Source organism: Camponotus vicinus, unplaced genomic scaffold (genome assembly GCF_025532165.1).
Source record: "Camponotus vicinus isolate PSW18456_S1 unplaced genomic scaffold, iyCamVici1.0 SCAF_4, whole genome shotgun sequence".
Taxonomy (NCBI): Eukaryota; Metazoa; Arthropoda; class Insecta; order Hymenoptera; family Formicidae; genus Camponotus; species Camponotus vicinus.
Window position 1 is genome coordinate 13,613,626 of NW_028141976.1, and position 18,385 is coordinate 13,632,010.

Consider the following 18,385-nt stretch of genomic DNA (forward strand, 5'->3'; position numbering starts at 1 on the left):
ATTAGTATTCGTTATAGCGATGCTTATTATCAGTTACCTGATGTGCGAAACAATATTAAGACATTCATGGAGAGAAATTAACATTTAAAATTGTAGCCATTAGTATTTATAGAAGATGAATGAGAAATAATATAATTATTATTAATATATTATTAAAAAATATAAACTAATAAGCATAAAAAATAAAAAGAATGCTTGTATATTTATATTTTGAGAGAGACGCGATAAAAAATATTTATAACAAGGAATATTTATAACTGCGAATGTGTAAGATGGGTCTTTATATAAGAGATAAAAGAGATAAGATCAAGAAGAAAAGGGAAGTTCATCAATTTGAATCGGTTATTATTTTCATTACATATATAGACAAAGACAATAAATACGTAACTTGTCTTTAAATATTTTGAAAGAGAAAAAAAAACAAGTTTCTTTATTTCTCACACATCATACGTAACTATATCTCTCTATTGAAAAATAAAAAATAGAAAAATCTTTAAATATATATCGTATCTTGTCTTTTCTTACTTATATAATATTTATGTATATTTGTTTAATTAGGTTCATAGGAAATAGTTTTAATGATATATATATAATTTACGTGTAATATATAATTTGCATTATCATGTAATATATAATTGCATGTGATATATAATTAATTTAATTTTATTGACTACAAAATCGACTACAAAAGAAACATGTCTAATAATGTTAACATCAGGATGTCGATAATAAAATATTGATTCTAATTAATTTCTAGTGTACCAATCGAGAAAAATCCTCGTATCATCTTACCAACATCATCATCTATTCCCACCAATAGATGTCACTATGTACATATTACGTATTTACGTCTGCGCACAAATAAACATGTGGTAAATATATTTTAACCATAACCTAGCATAACCTAATTTTCCTTGACTATTTCTGGCTGTAATTTGGCATTCAAATTGATTCAAATCCGACATAAGCCAACAAATGCATCGTATTCAATGAAAGAATTCAAAATACTTGACATAAATTTAAATTACTGTACGAAATAGTTGATCGAAAACAAAATTAATATGTCAAAAATTATAAGTGATTCTCGTAAACAACAATTAGAGGAGCTAAAGAATTTCACTGATGAAGTTAATAAAGAAATCACCAATATTGTTGGAGCCTTAGGCTGGACAATGGAGAGTACAATGGCAAATATTGTAAGTATTATTAGATTGTTATCATAAAGATATCATTATTATAACTTAACTATGATATTTATATAGGACAAGGAGTATTTCACATGTCCATATGATCCATCCCACCAATTAACCGAAGGATCTCTTAGTGATCATCTTATTTCTTGTCAATGGAAAACTGAAGGTTATGGAAAATTGGATATCCCATTATCGGAGCCAAATTTACCAACAGATTCACCGTACAGTATAAAATTTGGTAAGCAAATTTCATACTGTAAAACATACAAAATAAATTCTTTATTTTTTAGAAGTAATATCTTATATTACACTATAAAATATTTGTTGTAGATGAAAAATTACAAAATGAAGTTCTAAAAAAGGCCAAGGATCAAAATCCAGCAATGCAAATTGGTTAGTAAAATATATATAGAAAGTATATGCATTTTTATAAATTTTAAGTGATAATGGAGAATTTTTTGCAGCAAGTTATGAGTGTTATACTTGGTGTGGAATCAATATATCCTTTTACATATCCTTTACTCAATATTTAATCATATAAAACAATTAAAATGGATATATTGTGATAATTTAAGATATTTGTCATTTTTCTATCAATAAGATTAATAAGAACTATACCAATAATTTTAAAATTGCAAGAAAGTAGCTTATTTTAGCTCAAATGTTTTAATTGTTTTATAATTGTTATAATTTCAAAAAATATGAATTCTTGACACTTGATAATAGGTATAAGTGAGCGGTTAATACCACGTACATCTGATAGACTTCTCACAGATTTTACCAGCGATGAGAGAAAAGCATTATATGATTATGTCATCTCTAATACTACAAAACCAGACATTGGACAGGATATTGCAGACATTGGCAATTTGTAAGTCAATAATAATGTCTATAATATCAATACTATAAAAAAAAATATATATATATATTATATATATATATATATATATATATATATATAAAAATATAAATTTATTTTCAGGAAACACCAAGAGAAACAAGACAAGGAATTATCTTTTCTGGAATTGTTAGTTCAAGAACGTAATTTGAAAAGACGTAGAGCAAAACATAGAGGTGTTCATACAAATAAGAAATCTCATGTTGAAATACTCAGAGAATTGATTAATCAACAAATGGAGATATATACAGATTACATGTTGGAGCAAAATAATTCAGATCATGTTCAGACTATTGAATCAAATGATTCAAATCATGAAGCAACACAAGACAAAACCGAATGTTTATATAAAGTATTTCATACTTCTTCGCGAAATTATGATGATTTGTATTCTAGAGGAAGAAATGATCATTACAGTAGCAAGAGGGATGAGATAAAAAGAGAACATTCAGAGGAAAAAGATTATCATCGATCAAGAGATCAAAACAGACAGGAAAGATATTCAGACGAAACATATAAAAAACATAGGCGTAGCGAACATAGAAAATCCCATTCAAAAGATCGAAAATCACATAAAAAAAGTAAACATCGAAGTAAAGATAGATATAAAGATAGACATCATGAAAAGAAACATAAATCTCAGAATCGTGACAAATCATCAGAAAAAACAGAAGAAAGACATTCGAAACATAGAGATCATAAACGAAAAAAGAAAAATAAAGATTATTGATAAGCCAATTTTAAGAATAAAAAGATAATATTTGAATTTGTGTCTCATATATGCAAAGCGAGTAAATTTGTAAATAATCTTGAAGTAAATCTAGCATGAATATTATGTACTTAATGAATTTGTTAAATAATCTTAAAATAAATCTAACATGAATAATATGTACTTAATGAAATGTCATTCTCTGTTATTATCGATTAAATATATTTTTTAATTATAATCACATTTGAAAATTCCATTTAGTTTATTTCATCAAATATTTTTTTTATTTCTTAAAATAAAAATGAAAATCTACATATAAATATATTGGATTCACACACAAGGGTACAGGATAATTATAAGGCTGATTAAGATGTATAGATCTAGGAATAGTTACTTGATTATATCTATTCATTGATTTCTCTGATTTAGGGTACTTTCTATTTTTTTCTAATTTGTTTGATTTCGAATTATATGTGGTAAACATTCGTTGCGAAATTTGCGGTTTCACTTCTGTTTCAAGTATAGATTTATTTTTAGTATCCATGGAACTGCAATTGTAAGCAATTAACAATTTCTGTATATCATAATAAGATATGTGATCTCTTTGGCCAATTTCCACAGGAGAAGCCTAAAAGATAAAATTTTATTCTTTCAATAAAAATCTTGAACCAACAATATATTGTTTAATATAATAAATTAGACATAAATATTAACACAATTTTATCTTTAAAATATCTTTCAGGTTTTTATTTGTGAGAATTTATCGCATAGTTACCGTAGGTATTATTGTTGGAATTGATCTATTTATAGAGAATGCAGTCATCGAATAATGCATTACGCTATCGTAATCATACGGGAATCCATAAGCTGTTACGATATTTTTATTCAGATTGTGGAAATTGTATTCCTGCCCTGAAAATTGATTTATTATTTCTACCTTCAATTCAGCGTTAATTGCATGTTAGGGGAGGAAGTCAGTATTGATTACCCTTTTCTATGTTTTCCCATATTATAGTGACGTATTTGTCGCGATCTGGTCTCATGTGTTCGTGATTTACACCTAAGGCATGTAGTATTTCGTGTATCGGGTGTCCAATTAAATAGAAACAGCCATCCACGTTTAAATTCAGGTTTGTAGGTCTATATGCGTTACGTCCTAAATTGGAGAAACAACCCTTTCGATGACCCGTAATGTTGATCCAATTGTTCGCCGGAAGTTTCTCATATTCTTGAATGCGTACGAATTTAATACAAGTCTTCGACATCACAGTTTGCAATGCGCTCTCCAGCATAACAAGTTTCGTCGGTTCATTAACTGAAGCAGATAATGTAAACCCCATGTTTAGAGATAGTTTTTCAACATGTTACTTGATTTTAAGTTGGAATGGCGTAAAAAGAATTGTCATATGTATAATTATTATATGTATGTTTTTTTTATTATTATTTCTGTACGATTTAAAATTATCAAAGAAATGAGAATTTTCACCTATGGAAGAATGAACGTAATAGTTGACGACACCATTGGTCCATAATAAAGCTTTATCCGTAGTAATAGTTTTTCTCGATTTCCGCGAAACATGTATATCTCCTTCTGCTTGTTCTGCACCTTCTTCAGGATTATCGTATTGAGACCACTTATCCACTGTGTATAAAATATTATTGTCATAAGACATTGTGACATTTTTTTCAGACTTTATTTTTGTCGTATCTTTTACACGCGCTTGCACATTATCTAGACAAGTAACAAATTAATGAATAAACTTCTTCACTTACGTCTATAACTAATGACAGTCCCGGAAGTGGTTCTCCTTGTTTGCATCAATCTTGATGGCTCCGATCTTCTCCACGGATTGAGAAACTGCATCAAATGTGCGTTAACATCTGTGACAAGCCAGTTTCCTAATAAAATTACTAATGTTAATGAAAACAAACAACTACACAACCATCGAGTTTTCTGCATCCTTTCGGATAAATTATAAACATAGACTGGCGATGAGTTTGCTGGCTCGCATTGTAGTGAAATTAATATTGATTCGACATGTTTTATCAATCAAAGTCTTAGAATAACAACAATCAAAATGTTATTAGAATTATTTTCACCGATAATCCTCAATGATTCGAAATGTCATTGTTAGCAAATTAAATTGGGAAACCATTGTTAAGAAATGGAGCATTATGAATTCACAATAATTGCCAATGAAATTTTGACCAATTAATTTTTATATCGCTCATATAATTTTTATTACAGCAGTTCATCAGAATTATATTCAAATAGTCCAAACAACAAAGTCTGTCGAAAACACATTTTGCAAAATGTTTGAAAATTTTAAAAAATACATATAAAATTTGTCAAAGTGTGGGCAAGTTGATAAAAATCAAGTAGATCTACAATAGTTTAACGTAGAGTTAACAGCAGAAACTCAGCAAAATCCGCGATTAAAACAAATGCTCTCTTATAAACTTTTGCTCTCATATAAATATATATATTATCAATCTTTTATTACCAATATATTATCATATTAATTTTCAAGCAAAACACTTAATAGGCGAATTTTATAATATGGATGATCTGTTTTCGAATATGTTATCATTCTATGATGATAGTTCGTTTTTATGTACTGTGAATATTTGATATTGTGAGATTTGTGCTTGTAAAAAATAATTTTTTCATTTTCATCAAAAAGTAATATTTTCTGTGCATTTTAGAGAGATTTTCATTTCAAAAATTATGTTTTCGTCATAGCAATTTTAATTTTCTTACAAATATAAGTATATTTTAATGAAAAAGTTATAACAGACTGCGCGTAACAAAAGTGTTCTTCTATCGTAATTTCTTTTACTCTCATAAACATTAACACCGTATAATTTTACAATAAGATTTTAACACCGTACAATTAATATTTGTTACAGTGATAGAAATTATCATGCAATAGCAAATGTTTTATCGAAGGAATTATTCTGACACAAATCAATTACAAAAGATTTATTAAAGATTTAGACACTATGTTCAATCAGAGAGCACATGGCCCAATAAACACTGTTGCAACAATATAACGTGGAACTAATAAATAATATAATGCAAATTATCTGTGTGGTAAAAAACTGTAATATATATTATTTTGCGATATTACAACAGTAGTAATGTGACAGAATATATTAAAAAATTAAAAAGAAAATAGCATAAGAGCCAACGCGCGGTAGTTGGAGCGCAGAGAAGCAACAACACTTCTTTCTTTTTTCAATATTAGTTTATTAAAAAACACATTATAATAACAAAAAGCGAAAAGAATATATTAATTTAATATAATGTTGTTATAAAACTCTCGCTTACTATTACGTGGGGAAACTAGACTTAGCTAATTCTTATTCTATTTTTCATCATAAAATAGATATAAAGTTTATAAAATACTAACATAAAATCAAAAATATATCTCTTTTTTGTCAGTTTCTAATTTAATTTCTAATATGATTCCGACAAGAGATTCAAAATATTAAACATCGATTATTTGAAATTAAGCGAGTAAATGGAAAATAATTTATTGTCTACTTGAAGCAAAAAATTAAAACGAAATTTCTATGTAAAATCACATCTTGAATCTTATAAATTAAATATAACAAAAAACACAAAAAATTCTACAGATATACTTTTATAAATTTAATATTATTATGTACTGAAAGATATAATTCTCAATATGTACTGAGAAGTAGGAAGATTCGGACATATAATAGCATTCTTACATTGTTTAATGATTATAATTGCTTGATTAATCGTAAAGTGTGATTTAAAATGAGAAAAAAATACATAATTAAAAGAATATTTATATAAATTAATAAACATGCATATACGATGTAATTATTAGTTTTTAACATTTATTTTGTTTATCTGCAATTGTATATAGTAAAGAATTAATTCATATATAATTCATCATATATAACTTATTGTATTTAGTTTACAAAATGCATATTGATTTTTTTCTCGCGAATTGTCTTTTCTCTGTTATCATCAAAGGCTTCTTACCGACCATACTTGACTTACTATTTCTCCCTGCTCCAACAGTATAAAGTGGGCGTTAGTGCGTACTCATAATCAGAGAGAAGACTGAGAGATGTCATGGCCCGCTTTTAGGCAGAAAGAAGACTGAAAGATGTCATGGCCCGCTTTTAGGTGATCCCTGGAAGCGATACTCCCTCTGTGGACATTAAAAACGTGAACATGAACTACAAAGCCAATGTCCACGAATGTTCTCAGAGAGTAACATATATGTCTCTGATAATATAAATAATATAAATAAAAATATAAATAATTTAATTAATAATAATTTATTATATAAAAATATTAGTATGTTCTCTCTTTCCACGCTATTATTTATTTATTTATTTATGTGTGTTTTTTTTCTTCTCAACATCATTTATTTATTTTTTATTTATTTATTTATTTATTTATTTAGCTCGCTCTAAGTCAGTCTTCTAAAATGCAAAACTAAATATTATAGAATTTGACTTTGAAAATAAAATAATCGAATAAATTCAAATAATTAGCATAACGAAAAGTTCCGTGATAAGTTATTTAATAAATAACTTATCACGGAACTTTTCGTTATGCTAATTATTAATAAAAATAATTTTAATTAATTAATGAAAATACTTCTATAATTTAATATTCCGCGTTAGCGTATATTTTATAATATATAAAATATTTCGGCAACGAATTATCGATAACACGGTATTCGACTTTGGCAATACAAAAAATAAACAGTAGCGCGCTATGTTAAAGCTTTAATATTAAAATTAACTATATTTCGACCAATGCTTTAAATTTTCTCAATCCTTGTTATTAAACAATATACAATTTAATCGAAAATCGATTAAATGATAGAAATCCAAAATATTAAATAATTACTTCGATCGTTGCGATTTTTACGGACAATAATAATTATTATAATATTTAGAGTCACAAATATATTTCATCCGTGTTACTTTATCGTTCTACTTGACAATCTAAATGTAATTTGGATTGTGAGAGAACACGAAGTAAATCAATCGAATTATAGATGCAAATAATTAGCATAATGAAAGGATAAATTGTTTAATAAATAATCAATAAATCAAATTTTAATCAATAAATTAAAATACTTCATTAATTTAATATTCCGCGTTAATGTATATTTTATAATATATAAAATATTTTGGCAACGAATTATTGATAACACGGTGTTCGACTTTGGCAATATAAAATATAAACAGTAGCGCGCTATGTTTCGGCTTTGTCATCATTCGCACGGTGACTCTCGAATAATAAGATAGTGGTGCGAAACGTTTCGTATTGTATTGTAATTTTTTTACTAAACACGATTATGATTAGTATCGAAACATAATTTGCTTTAAATATTAATATAAATTAATTAATTAAAAATTAATTCACGACATGAAACTGTATCGCAACTATAAATCTTTATCGAATCGCAATCATTCATTACCGTGATTAAAAATTGAAACAAAATATACATAAAAGGGGACTTAATTATGTTATGAACTTTCGATCATTGATGCTTATTATATTTCATTAACAATATTAGAATTAATTATATTTCGACCAATACCTTAAATTTTAACAATCCTTGTTAATTAAACAATGTACAATTTAATCGAGAATCGATTAAATGATAGGAATCCAAAATGTTAAATAATTGCTTCGATCGTTGCGATCTTTACGGACAATAATTATTATTTCAATACCTAGAGTCACAAATATATTTCATCCGTGTTACTTTATCGTTCTACTTGAAAATCTAAAAATAATTTAGATTATGAGAGAATACAAAGTAAAACAATCGAATTATAGATGCAAATAAATAGCATAACGAAAGGCTCCATGGTAAATTGTTAAAAAATAATCAATTTAAATCAATAAATTAAAATACTTCTATAATTTAATATTCCGCGCGCGAATATTTTATATTACAGAAAATATTTCGGCAACGAGAGAATTATCAATAACATCGTGTTCGACCTTGATAAACAGTATCGCGCTATTGTTAATACGGCTATTGTTACACGGCTTTATTATCATTCGCACAGTAACTTTGAGCAATAAAGTAGTGACGTTTCATATATTATCAAATTCTTTCTTTACATAGTCGACTCTGACGATATAAACAGTGCCGCGATAATGTTCTTGACTTACGATCATTCGCTCAGTGGCTCTTGAGCAATAAAGTAGTGACGTTTCATATATTATCAAATTCTTTCTATACATAGTCGACCCTGGCGATATAAACAGTACCGTGGTAATGTTCTTGACTTACGATCAGTCGCTCAGTAGCTCTTGAGCAGTGAAGTAGTGATGTGAGACGTTTCATATATTATCAAATTCTTTCTCTAAACACAATTGCAAGTGCAACGAGGAACTTTTCGTGAATAAGTGTAAGTGCAACGAGGATTAAAGTGCCACGAGGAAAGAGCGAAGGAAGCAAAAGAAAAAAGGAGGTTTTGGAAGTGGATGGATCAATAAGATATGATGTAAGTCATTAATATAAATTATTTATCACATTCATTATTTATTATATTATTGCGTTCCCGCGTCCCGTCCTGCTGAATGTATTCGTATCGCGTTTTCGCGCGTCAAGATATTGTTATAAACAACGACTGTCAGAGAGTCTAAGCCCAGCTGTCAAGTTGTGCGGACATTCTGGATTATTCTGAATTCTTGTATGTTACTCGCGATTTATTAAAATTCTTGTGCATCTTAAATCGCTTTATTATTTACGAGTGCACGAGCGTCAGCGTATGCCGATTGTGTCGCGCGCGTTCGATATATATCGCGTTCGATGTATACCGCGTTCCCCGGACGCAACAATATATAAATTATTTATCAATAATATATATATTCAAAATATACATATTTCTCGTTTCGTTTTATTTCTTTGATTGTGATTTAATAGTGATTTTAAATTGTAACATATATAATACATATACTTATAAAAAATATTCCATTTTATTTTAAAATAATTAAAACATTTATAAAATTTTTTATTAATTAATATTTTCAGATACTTTTATGTTTTATAAAACATTTCAAATTAATATATTTATTTAAATATTTCATATATAAAAAATAGAAATTTTTTTATTTATCATATTTTTAAAAGTTTATATCTAAGAAATATAAATTATTTTGTAATTACGCAGTTTATAATATTAAAATATATCTATTTAAAAGTAAAAATGTAAAAATTAATTGCGCGCAATAATTAGGTTTACAATCAATTATTTTGAACATTGCTTTGTATAATAGATGTTCTCTTATCCTTTATATTTTTATTTATCGTTTATATTTGCGAATTTAAATTTATGTACTATATTACAAAATAAATTTCAAATTATGTATTATATTATATATAAAATTATATATAATATAACCCTCCCATGGGGTACACCTTGTCGCGGTGGGAGGGCTTAGTACTTGGATGGTGCCTTGAGGTTTATCTTAAAATTTTCTATTTATGATAAATCTTAAGGTGCCTGAATGGGAAGCTAAGTACCCTTTCGCGTTGTCGGTGCCGTCAACGTGCCGCGGATGGCAAGCGCTTCGTTACCGCGTTTTCGCGTTGTAGTATTCTCGCGTTGTCGCGTTTTCGCGGAACTTTTGGACTTTTCATATAAAATCCCAATTTCATTTATTGTCACGAGTCTCTACTTCTGATGTCAACTAACTGGGATGTTTCGAGTTTGCACACGTTGCTATGCAACGTACACTCTTGCTTCGTGCTTCGTCAAGTGATTCGGCCCGAATTAGTTAGAACTCGATCGATTGCTCGGAATGGTCGTCAATGGGTCCCTTCTCTTTGCTCGTCTACAGCCACACGCACTGCGTGTGTTAACCCTGTCGAGGAGTCGAGTGGATTCCCCTAGGCACGATTTTCGCTCGGTAAAAGGGGTTGCCTCCCCATTTTCTAAATTGCTGAATGTAAGCATTTAAAAAATGTGGGTATCCTCTTCTTTTGCCGTCTACTAGCCTGGTGTAGCATATAGCAACCGCGGGAGGCATAATATGTCCGGGCGGAGCACCTGAAATCGTGCTTAGCGGGTCCAGGTTCGGTACGAGATAGGATAATTATGCGCGAAAAAGAGTTGGTGAACTTCATTTTCCTCTATTTCCGTCAATCGTTTCGTCTTCTTTCCGGTTTGGGCTTAGTCCTTGCTCGTTGTATCGTTGCAATCCCGACCGGTTGACTCGAAGTTGATTCTCGTAAGTGAAATGGGATTTTCGCTCGTACCGAAACCGGGAGTGCCGTCTAATGTATAGGTATACATATTAAGTATATACATCGCGCGATCAAATATAAAATTTTTAATCGCATCGAAATAGTGCGGAAATCGTTAAGTATCACGCGTAAAATAGCGAAAATAGCGATATAAAAATATCGCTCGTGAGTGCGGGAGTGCCGTTGAAAGTATCGCGCGTCAACAACATGAGAGGAGGAGGAGGCCTGGGAGAGGCATCAGGCACCTGTGAAGCAATTCTATGGTAAATAAATTATCGCTTATATATAATTATTTATTAATTGCGTACGCGCGATTTAAATTAAGTAATTAATCGCGTAATTTGATTTTTTATGTACATGACTTAAACAAGAGAAAAAGAGAGAAATTTTTACATAAAAACTGTAATTTAAAAGTTTCTACGTTCGAATAACTTTTAATAGAATTATTAAATTATTACGTATTAGTAGAATTTTTTTCAAAATTTATAAAATTGTTTATTTGCTTATTATTTATGTGCGTTGGATATAAAATTAAATGCATATAATAATAATTTTTTGACCGTGACTACAATTTGAATCTTCTTTGTATGTTACAGATCAACAAACTATTGTGAGAGGAGGAGGAGGCCTGGGAGAGGCATCTTGCATCGGCGAAGCAACCTGATGGTGAATATTTATTATTTGTATATCAATTGTTATAAATCGTACGCACAATAATTCGTTCTTATAATTTAAAGGAATTAAAGAGAAAATTAGAGAGAAAGATTTTTATAAAAATCATATATAAAAATTTCTAAAAAGTAATTTTAAAATTTATAAAATCTTCCCACGTGTTTATATCTGCTTATTATTTTACAAACTGGATATGAAATTCCGCACAATAATAATTTTTTGAAATATTGATTGTATTTTGAGTTTTGTTATAAATGAATTTTATATTTGTATGTTACAGACAACGTAGCTTCGACAACTCCGCTGTGGCACATCAATGCTCCGGTAAGTGATAAAAACTTTTATTTAATTTTAAAGTAACGGATTCATAGAGATTGTAGATAAATCCGTTGTCTTAAAATGGATGAGCTAGAATGGATTAAATTAAATAACTTTTAATAAATTCATTCGAAATATATTGCATCCATTGCGAAAATATATTGTAGTATTTTAATTATAAAGAAAAAAGATAGAGAAAAGATTATTTTTGTATAGATTTTACCTAATTTATTAAAAATAAAGAACACTAAAAATTGTATCAATTATATCTAATGCTAATTTATTCGCTTATAACGCGCATTTATCTTATTCACTTATGTTACTCTAATTTCTTATTAGCTCATCCATTACAACATTTGTTGTAGATATTGTTTTTAAACTTAATGTAAAGCCAAATGATTAATTAATGAAATAACTTGTAATGTGATAAATTCAATATGATAAATGTTATACACATATTAATTTTATATTTTATTATAAATTATGCATTACTAAAAAAATGTATTAATTACATATATCATTATAATATCAATCAATTTTTATTGGTAATCTGCACAGAGACTTTTATATTATAAGAATTTTATATATTATACCAGGCTGCTAACAGCTGAAGCCAGGATAGCCATTTACATTTGGGCAGGATATACATATACAGATTAGATTAATATACATATTATGTCGTACTGTCAATTTTTGCCGGCATTTATTAAAATAAATATAAACTTCTACGAGATAGTGATTAAAATGAACATAAATAGTTGCAAAATATTAAAATATAGTATTTAAATAAATATAAGCAATAACCAGCAATTATTAAAATAAATATACAATCGATACTCATATAAATTACAATTGCATCTTTCGAGAGCGGTAGTTATGTTATGTTAAATTCTGTGATACCCGGTATAAATTCTGTCCAGTTATAAATGGTTGCCTTTGTTATACATTTTATCATATGAGATATGGCCGTGTTAGCAGTCTAATATAATATAGAGAAATTTGGCTTTATTTCAGTTTAAAAAATTAAATTGAATTTATTTTTAAAAATGCTAAAAAAATGAAAATATTTAAATTATTAATTTAAATTATTAAAATTATTTTCAGGAATAAAAGAAATTGCAAAATTATTAATGTTTAAGAAGATTGTAAATTGCGTAAATACATTCTTATGTAAATTACACGAAAAATTATCCAAAATATACGTATAATGATTATATAATAGTAATTCATTAAATTAACATATTTATTTTTATAGTATATATTCTTTAAATATTCATAGAAGAGTAACTATTTATATTTTCATATCAAAGAGTCATTAATAAATTCGAAAAATTTTTATATAAAATGTAAAAATTCGATGCTAAATTAATGATTAAATATAAGCGTTATAAAATTTGACGAACGCTTTTGTTATAGAATCGCGAGTCAATTATTATAAATTTTATGATACGCTTTCCGTTAGATTTATCTATTTATGAATTCCATATCGCGCGGAGCTGAATATTCTTAAAATAAATTATTAAATTATGATTGCGAAAATACCGTGTTCTTTCCGTGTTCTTTCCGCGTTCTTTCCGCATTCTTTTCGCATTCTTTCCGCATTCTTTTCGCGTTCTTTTCGCGTCCTTATAAAAGATTACCGTTTTAACAAAAGAATTTTATCGCTGTCCCTCTCGTCAGATAATATTCCTAAATATTTCTAATTAAATATAAAGAAATATCGAATAAAAGTGTGAAGATTCGATATAATAAGTCAACGATTAAATAATAACTTCACAAAATTTAACAATCACCTTCGACATTATAGAATCGCGAGTTAATTATTATGAATTTAATAATTTGCTTTTCAGTTATATTTGTATTTACGAATTTCGTATCAGAAAATATTCATAAATAAATTAATAAATTACGGTTGCGAAAACACCATGTTTTTCTCGCGTTCTTTTTGACGTTCTTAGACGAGATTGTCGTTTTAATAAAAGAGTTACATTGCGTCATCGACTTTCCATCGTCGGTGCCGTCAACGTGTCGCGGACGGCGGCATTTCGTTACCGCATTTCCGCGTTGTAGTATTCTCGCGTCGTCGCGTTTTCGCGCTTCCGCGTTGGACTTTTCGTATAAAAATCCCAATTTCTCTACTTCCGATGCCAACTAACTGGGATGTTTCGAGTTTGCACACGTTGCTATGCAACGTACACTCTTGCTTCGTGCTTCGTCAAGTGATTCGGTCCGAATTAGTTAGAACTCGATCGATTGCTCGGAATGGTCGTCAATGGGTCCCTTCTCTTTGCTCGTCTACAGCCACACGCACTGCGTGTGTTAACCCTGTCGAGGAGTCGAGTGGATTCCCCTAGGCACGATTTTCGCTCGGTAAAAGGGGTTGCCTCCCCATTTTCTAAATTGCTGAATGTTAGCATTTAAAAAATGTGGGTATCCTCTTCTTTTGCCGTCTACTAGCCTGGTGTAGCATATAGCAACCGCGAGAGGCATAATATGTCCGGGCGGAGCACCTGAAATCGTGCTTAGCGGGTCCAGGTTCGATACGAGATAGGATAATTATGCGCGAAAAAGAGTTGGTGAACTTCATTTTCCTCTATTTCCGTCAATCGTTTCGTCTTCTTTCCGGTTTGGGCTTAGTCCTTGCTCGTTGTATCGTTGCAATCCCGACCGGTTGACTCGAAGTTGATTCTCGTAAGGGAAATGGGATTTTTGCTCGTACCGAAACTGGGAGTGCCGTCTAATGTATAGGTATACATATTAAGTATATACATCGCGCGATCAAATATAAAATTTTTAATACAAGGTCTTATACAAAATTATCGTTTTAACAAAAGATTTTTATCGCTGTCCCTCTCGTCAGATAATATTCCTAAATATTGCTAATTAAATATACAGAATTATCGAATAAGAGTGTGAAGATTCGATGTGATAAGTCAACGATTAAATATTAGCTTCACAAAATTTAACGATCACCTTTGATATTATAGAATCGCGAGTTAATTATTATGAATTTATTAATTTGTTTTTTCAGTTATATTTATTTTACGAATTTCGTATCGGAAAATATTCATAAATAAATTAATAAATTACGGTTGCGAAATTACCGTGTTTTTCCCGCGTTTTTTTCGCATTCTTAGACGAAATTATCGTTTTAATAAAAGAGTTATCGTTGTTCCTTCTGTTAAATAAACGTTAATAAAAGTTGCGTGGCTCGTACCGCCGAGGAGTCGAAACGATTTTCATCATGGAGAATTATTTCTCACCGGTTCTTGTGAGATCCATTCGCGACGTCTAGTTCGGTGCCCTGTTAAAAATTGGGAATTTTTACTGTAAGATTGGAACTAATCCCAGGTTTTCCTGGCAATTTCCGAAAGCAATGATTTCGGTAGTAATTCAACGACGATACGCTTCTTTAACGTCGAATTAATTTAAATAATATATATTTAGATGAGAGAAATGTATCTTTTCTTTTCTTCGTTAAAAAATGTTCTTCATTATTAGGATTGGTATTATTATTGTCTATATAATGCCAGAAAGATTTAATAGTATATTAAATATGGATATAGCGTGGTGTATAAACTTTAATTTTTCAAGAAATTTCATATTGTAATTAATTTTTATTAATTTTTTGATAAAAATGCTTACGAACGAATATATTTTATTAATTATTAATTAATTATCACATTTGAAAAATTATTTCTATGTACTGGGGATATTAATAGTACTTGTTAGTTTCTTTTAAGAAACTATTTGCAAGTATTGGACATCCATCGCCAATTTAGAATATTAGTTTTCAGATATATATATCATTTTATATATATGTATAATAAAATACATGAACAAATTAACGTATCCAAAATATTTTTATAATTTTTATTAATATGATATATTATATATACGCGAAATTATACATGAATGTTACATAAAATGTGCGAATACTTAAAAATTTAGAGACGAATCGAATGGGTACCCTTATATCAGTAAGATATTGATTAAAAGAAAAAAAAATTATTAATTTAAACGTTACAAGAATAAGAATCTAGATAATTAATCTAGAATTAATTATATATTTAAAATTATTTCATTTATTTTATTTTGAACACTATTCGAATTGAAATTTTTTAAATCTTGCTGTTATCGGGTTCGATTCGTCTCGCGCGCGCAGACGGTACCCCAAATTATGTGTTCGCACATTTAACACAAACTCCAATAATGCATGTATTTTATTATTTATAAATATAATCGTTCGTAATCACATTTCAATAACAAAGGTTATATCCATTTAATTTTCAATAAAGAAATATATTTCTTAGTAATGGAAGAACATGTTTTCTGACGTGAATATCAATTTCGTGAATTGAAAATAATGACGAGAGATAATTGTCTGATTTAATACTGAAATCATTGCTATCGGGAATAGTCCGGAAGATCCAGGATTCGTTCCCTCCTACAGTGGAATTCCCGACGTTCAATGGATCACTTAACTTTTCTTCGCAGATTGATCTTGCAAAATCTGATGTAGAAACAAGATGTTAATCGTTCTCCATTTTTAAGGTCGCTCTTCTTTTTATCGGATTATCGGTATGTCACTCGCGTATCTGCAATTGAATATTTTGAATATTATCGATTTATTTATCATCGCGTTTTATCACGAATTTTAAATCGCGATATATCTTATAAAAATTCGCAGTAATTAGGTCGCTGAATTGCATATTCACAAACATTACAGACCTCAAATGATTGTTGAAATATTTTCGATTTTCTATATTTACGTGATTATATCGCGCACGTGTCTATTGAGAGCTTCGATTATTATATTTATTTGTCGCGTTTTCTCGGGAATTTTAAATCGCGATTTATCTTATAATTTAATCGTTGACTTATACGTCGAAACTTTGTCTATCTTTCCACATCTTTGAATATTGTCTTTTATAGTCTTCGCTAGTAGTGCAAATATTTTTTTTTATTATTTAAGAAGATGACCGATAATTTTATTAATGATTCATCGCGATTATTTAAATCATTATATAAATCTCATTAAACTTTACTAATACATCGATAGAGATATAGTTAGATAGTTAAATTATTAGAGAGGGATTTTGATAAAATTATTTGTTTCGTTATTCTCTATTAAATGTGGCGAACAACGCGATTTTTTAATTATATGTTAATTACATTTAAAATTGTAAAGTCTTAAGATTTATTTTATTTCATTTAACTAATCATGCGCGAGATGTATGTATTTTCAATATGTATTTTTCAATCGCGATATTTCTATAAAATAGCGTATTAATCGCAAATAAATTCGCAAATATGACAGACCTTAAACATCTGTCGAAATATCTTTGCACTTGTGCGTGATAGTATGTATATCGCTCGTGTCTATTAGGTGTTCCGATTATATTATTAAAATTATACATATCGCAATCAAATATTCCGAATATTGTCGATTTATTTATTTGTCGCGTCTTCTCGCGAATTGTAAATCGCGATTTATCTTATAACTTAATATTATCTTATAATTTAATCGTTGACTTATACATCGAAACTTTGTCTACCTTTCCACGTCTTTGAATATTGTCTTTTATAGTCTGCGCTAATAGTGCAAATATTTTTTTTACTATTTAAGAAGATGATCGATAATTTTATTAATGATTAAAATCGCGATTATTTAAATCATTATATAAATCTTATTAAACTTTACTAATACATCGATAGTTAGAGATATAGTTAGATAGTTAAATTATTAGAGAGAGACTTTGATAAAATTATTCGTTCCGTTATTCTCTATTAAACCCGTTATTCTCTATTAATTATATCACGCGTGTCTGTTAGGGGCTCCGATTATATTATAAAAATTATACATATCGCAATCAAATATTCCGAATATTGTCGATTTATTTATTTGTCGCGTCTTCTCGCGAATTGTAAATCACGATTTATCTTCTAAAAATTTGTAATAAATTCTATATTCGCAAATATTATAAATCTCAAATGTCTCGAAATATCTTCGCATTTGTTTGATAATAATTATGTCGCGCGCTGTCTATTAGCGGTTTCGATTATCATATTACAAAAATTATGCATATCATAATCAACTATTCCTAATAATCGATTTATTTATTCCTTATCGCTCTCTCGCAAATTTTAAATTGTTATTTATCTTGTACTTTAATCATTGATTTACATCGAAGCTTGATCTATCTTTTCGCGTTTTGAATATTAATAATCTACATAAAATGCGCCAGTAATGCAAACACTTTCTTTTACAATCGGAAAAACTATCAATAATTTTATTAATGACTCTTTTGATCACTATTATTTATGTTTA

The 18,385-nt window shown here is 28.7% G+C and overlaps 2 protein-coding genes across 2 annotated transcripts; one reads left to right on the top strand and one right to left on the bottom strand.

Moving 5' to 3' along the window:
* Window positions 1-865: 865 nt before the first annotated feature.
* Window positions 866-3,475, top strand: LOC145970574 (U11/U12 small nuclear ribonucleoprotein 48 kDa protein). Its single transcript, XM_083097440.1, has 5 exons — window positions 866-1,196; window positions 1,263-1,431; window positions 1,524-1,586; window positions 1,920-2,064; window positions 2,176-3,475. Exons 1-5 carry the CDS (start codon window positions 1,062-1,064, stop codon window positions 2,819-2,821), a joined length of 1,158 nt encoding a protein of 385 aa, XP_082953566.1. The 5' UTR covers window positions 866-1,061; the 3' UTR covers window positions 2,822-3,475.
* LOC145970575 (high choriolytic enzyme 1-like) lies at window positions 3,018-4,686 on the bottom strand. Its single transcript, XM_083097442.1, has 5 exons — window positions 4,574-4,686; window positions 4,287-4,442; window positions 3,789-4,115; window positions 3,576-3,712; window positions 3,018-3,428 (listed from the first exon to the last, which is right to left on the bottom strand). The coding sequence occupies exons 1-5, from the start codon at window positions 4,662-4,664 to the stop codon at window positions 3,084-3,086; spliced, it is 1,056 nt and encodes a 351-aa protein (XP_082953568.1). The 5' UTR covers window positions 4,665-4,686; the 3' UTR covers window positions 3,018-3,083.
* Between the last annotated feature and the right edge of the window lie 13,699 nt (window positions 4,687-18,385).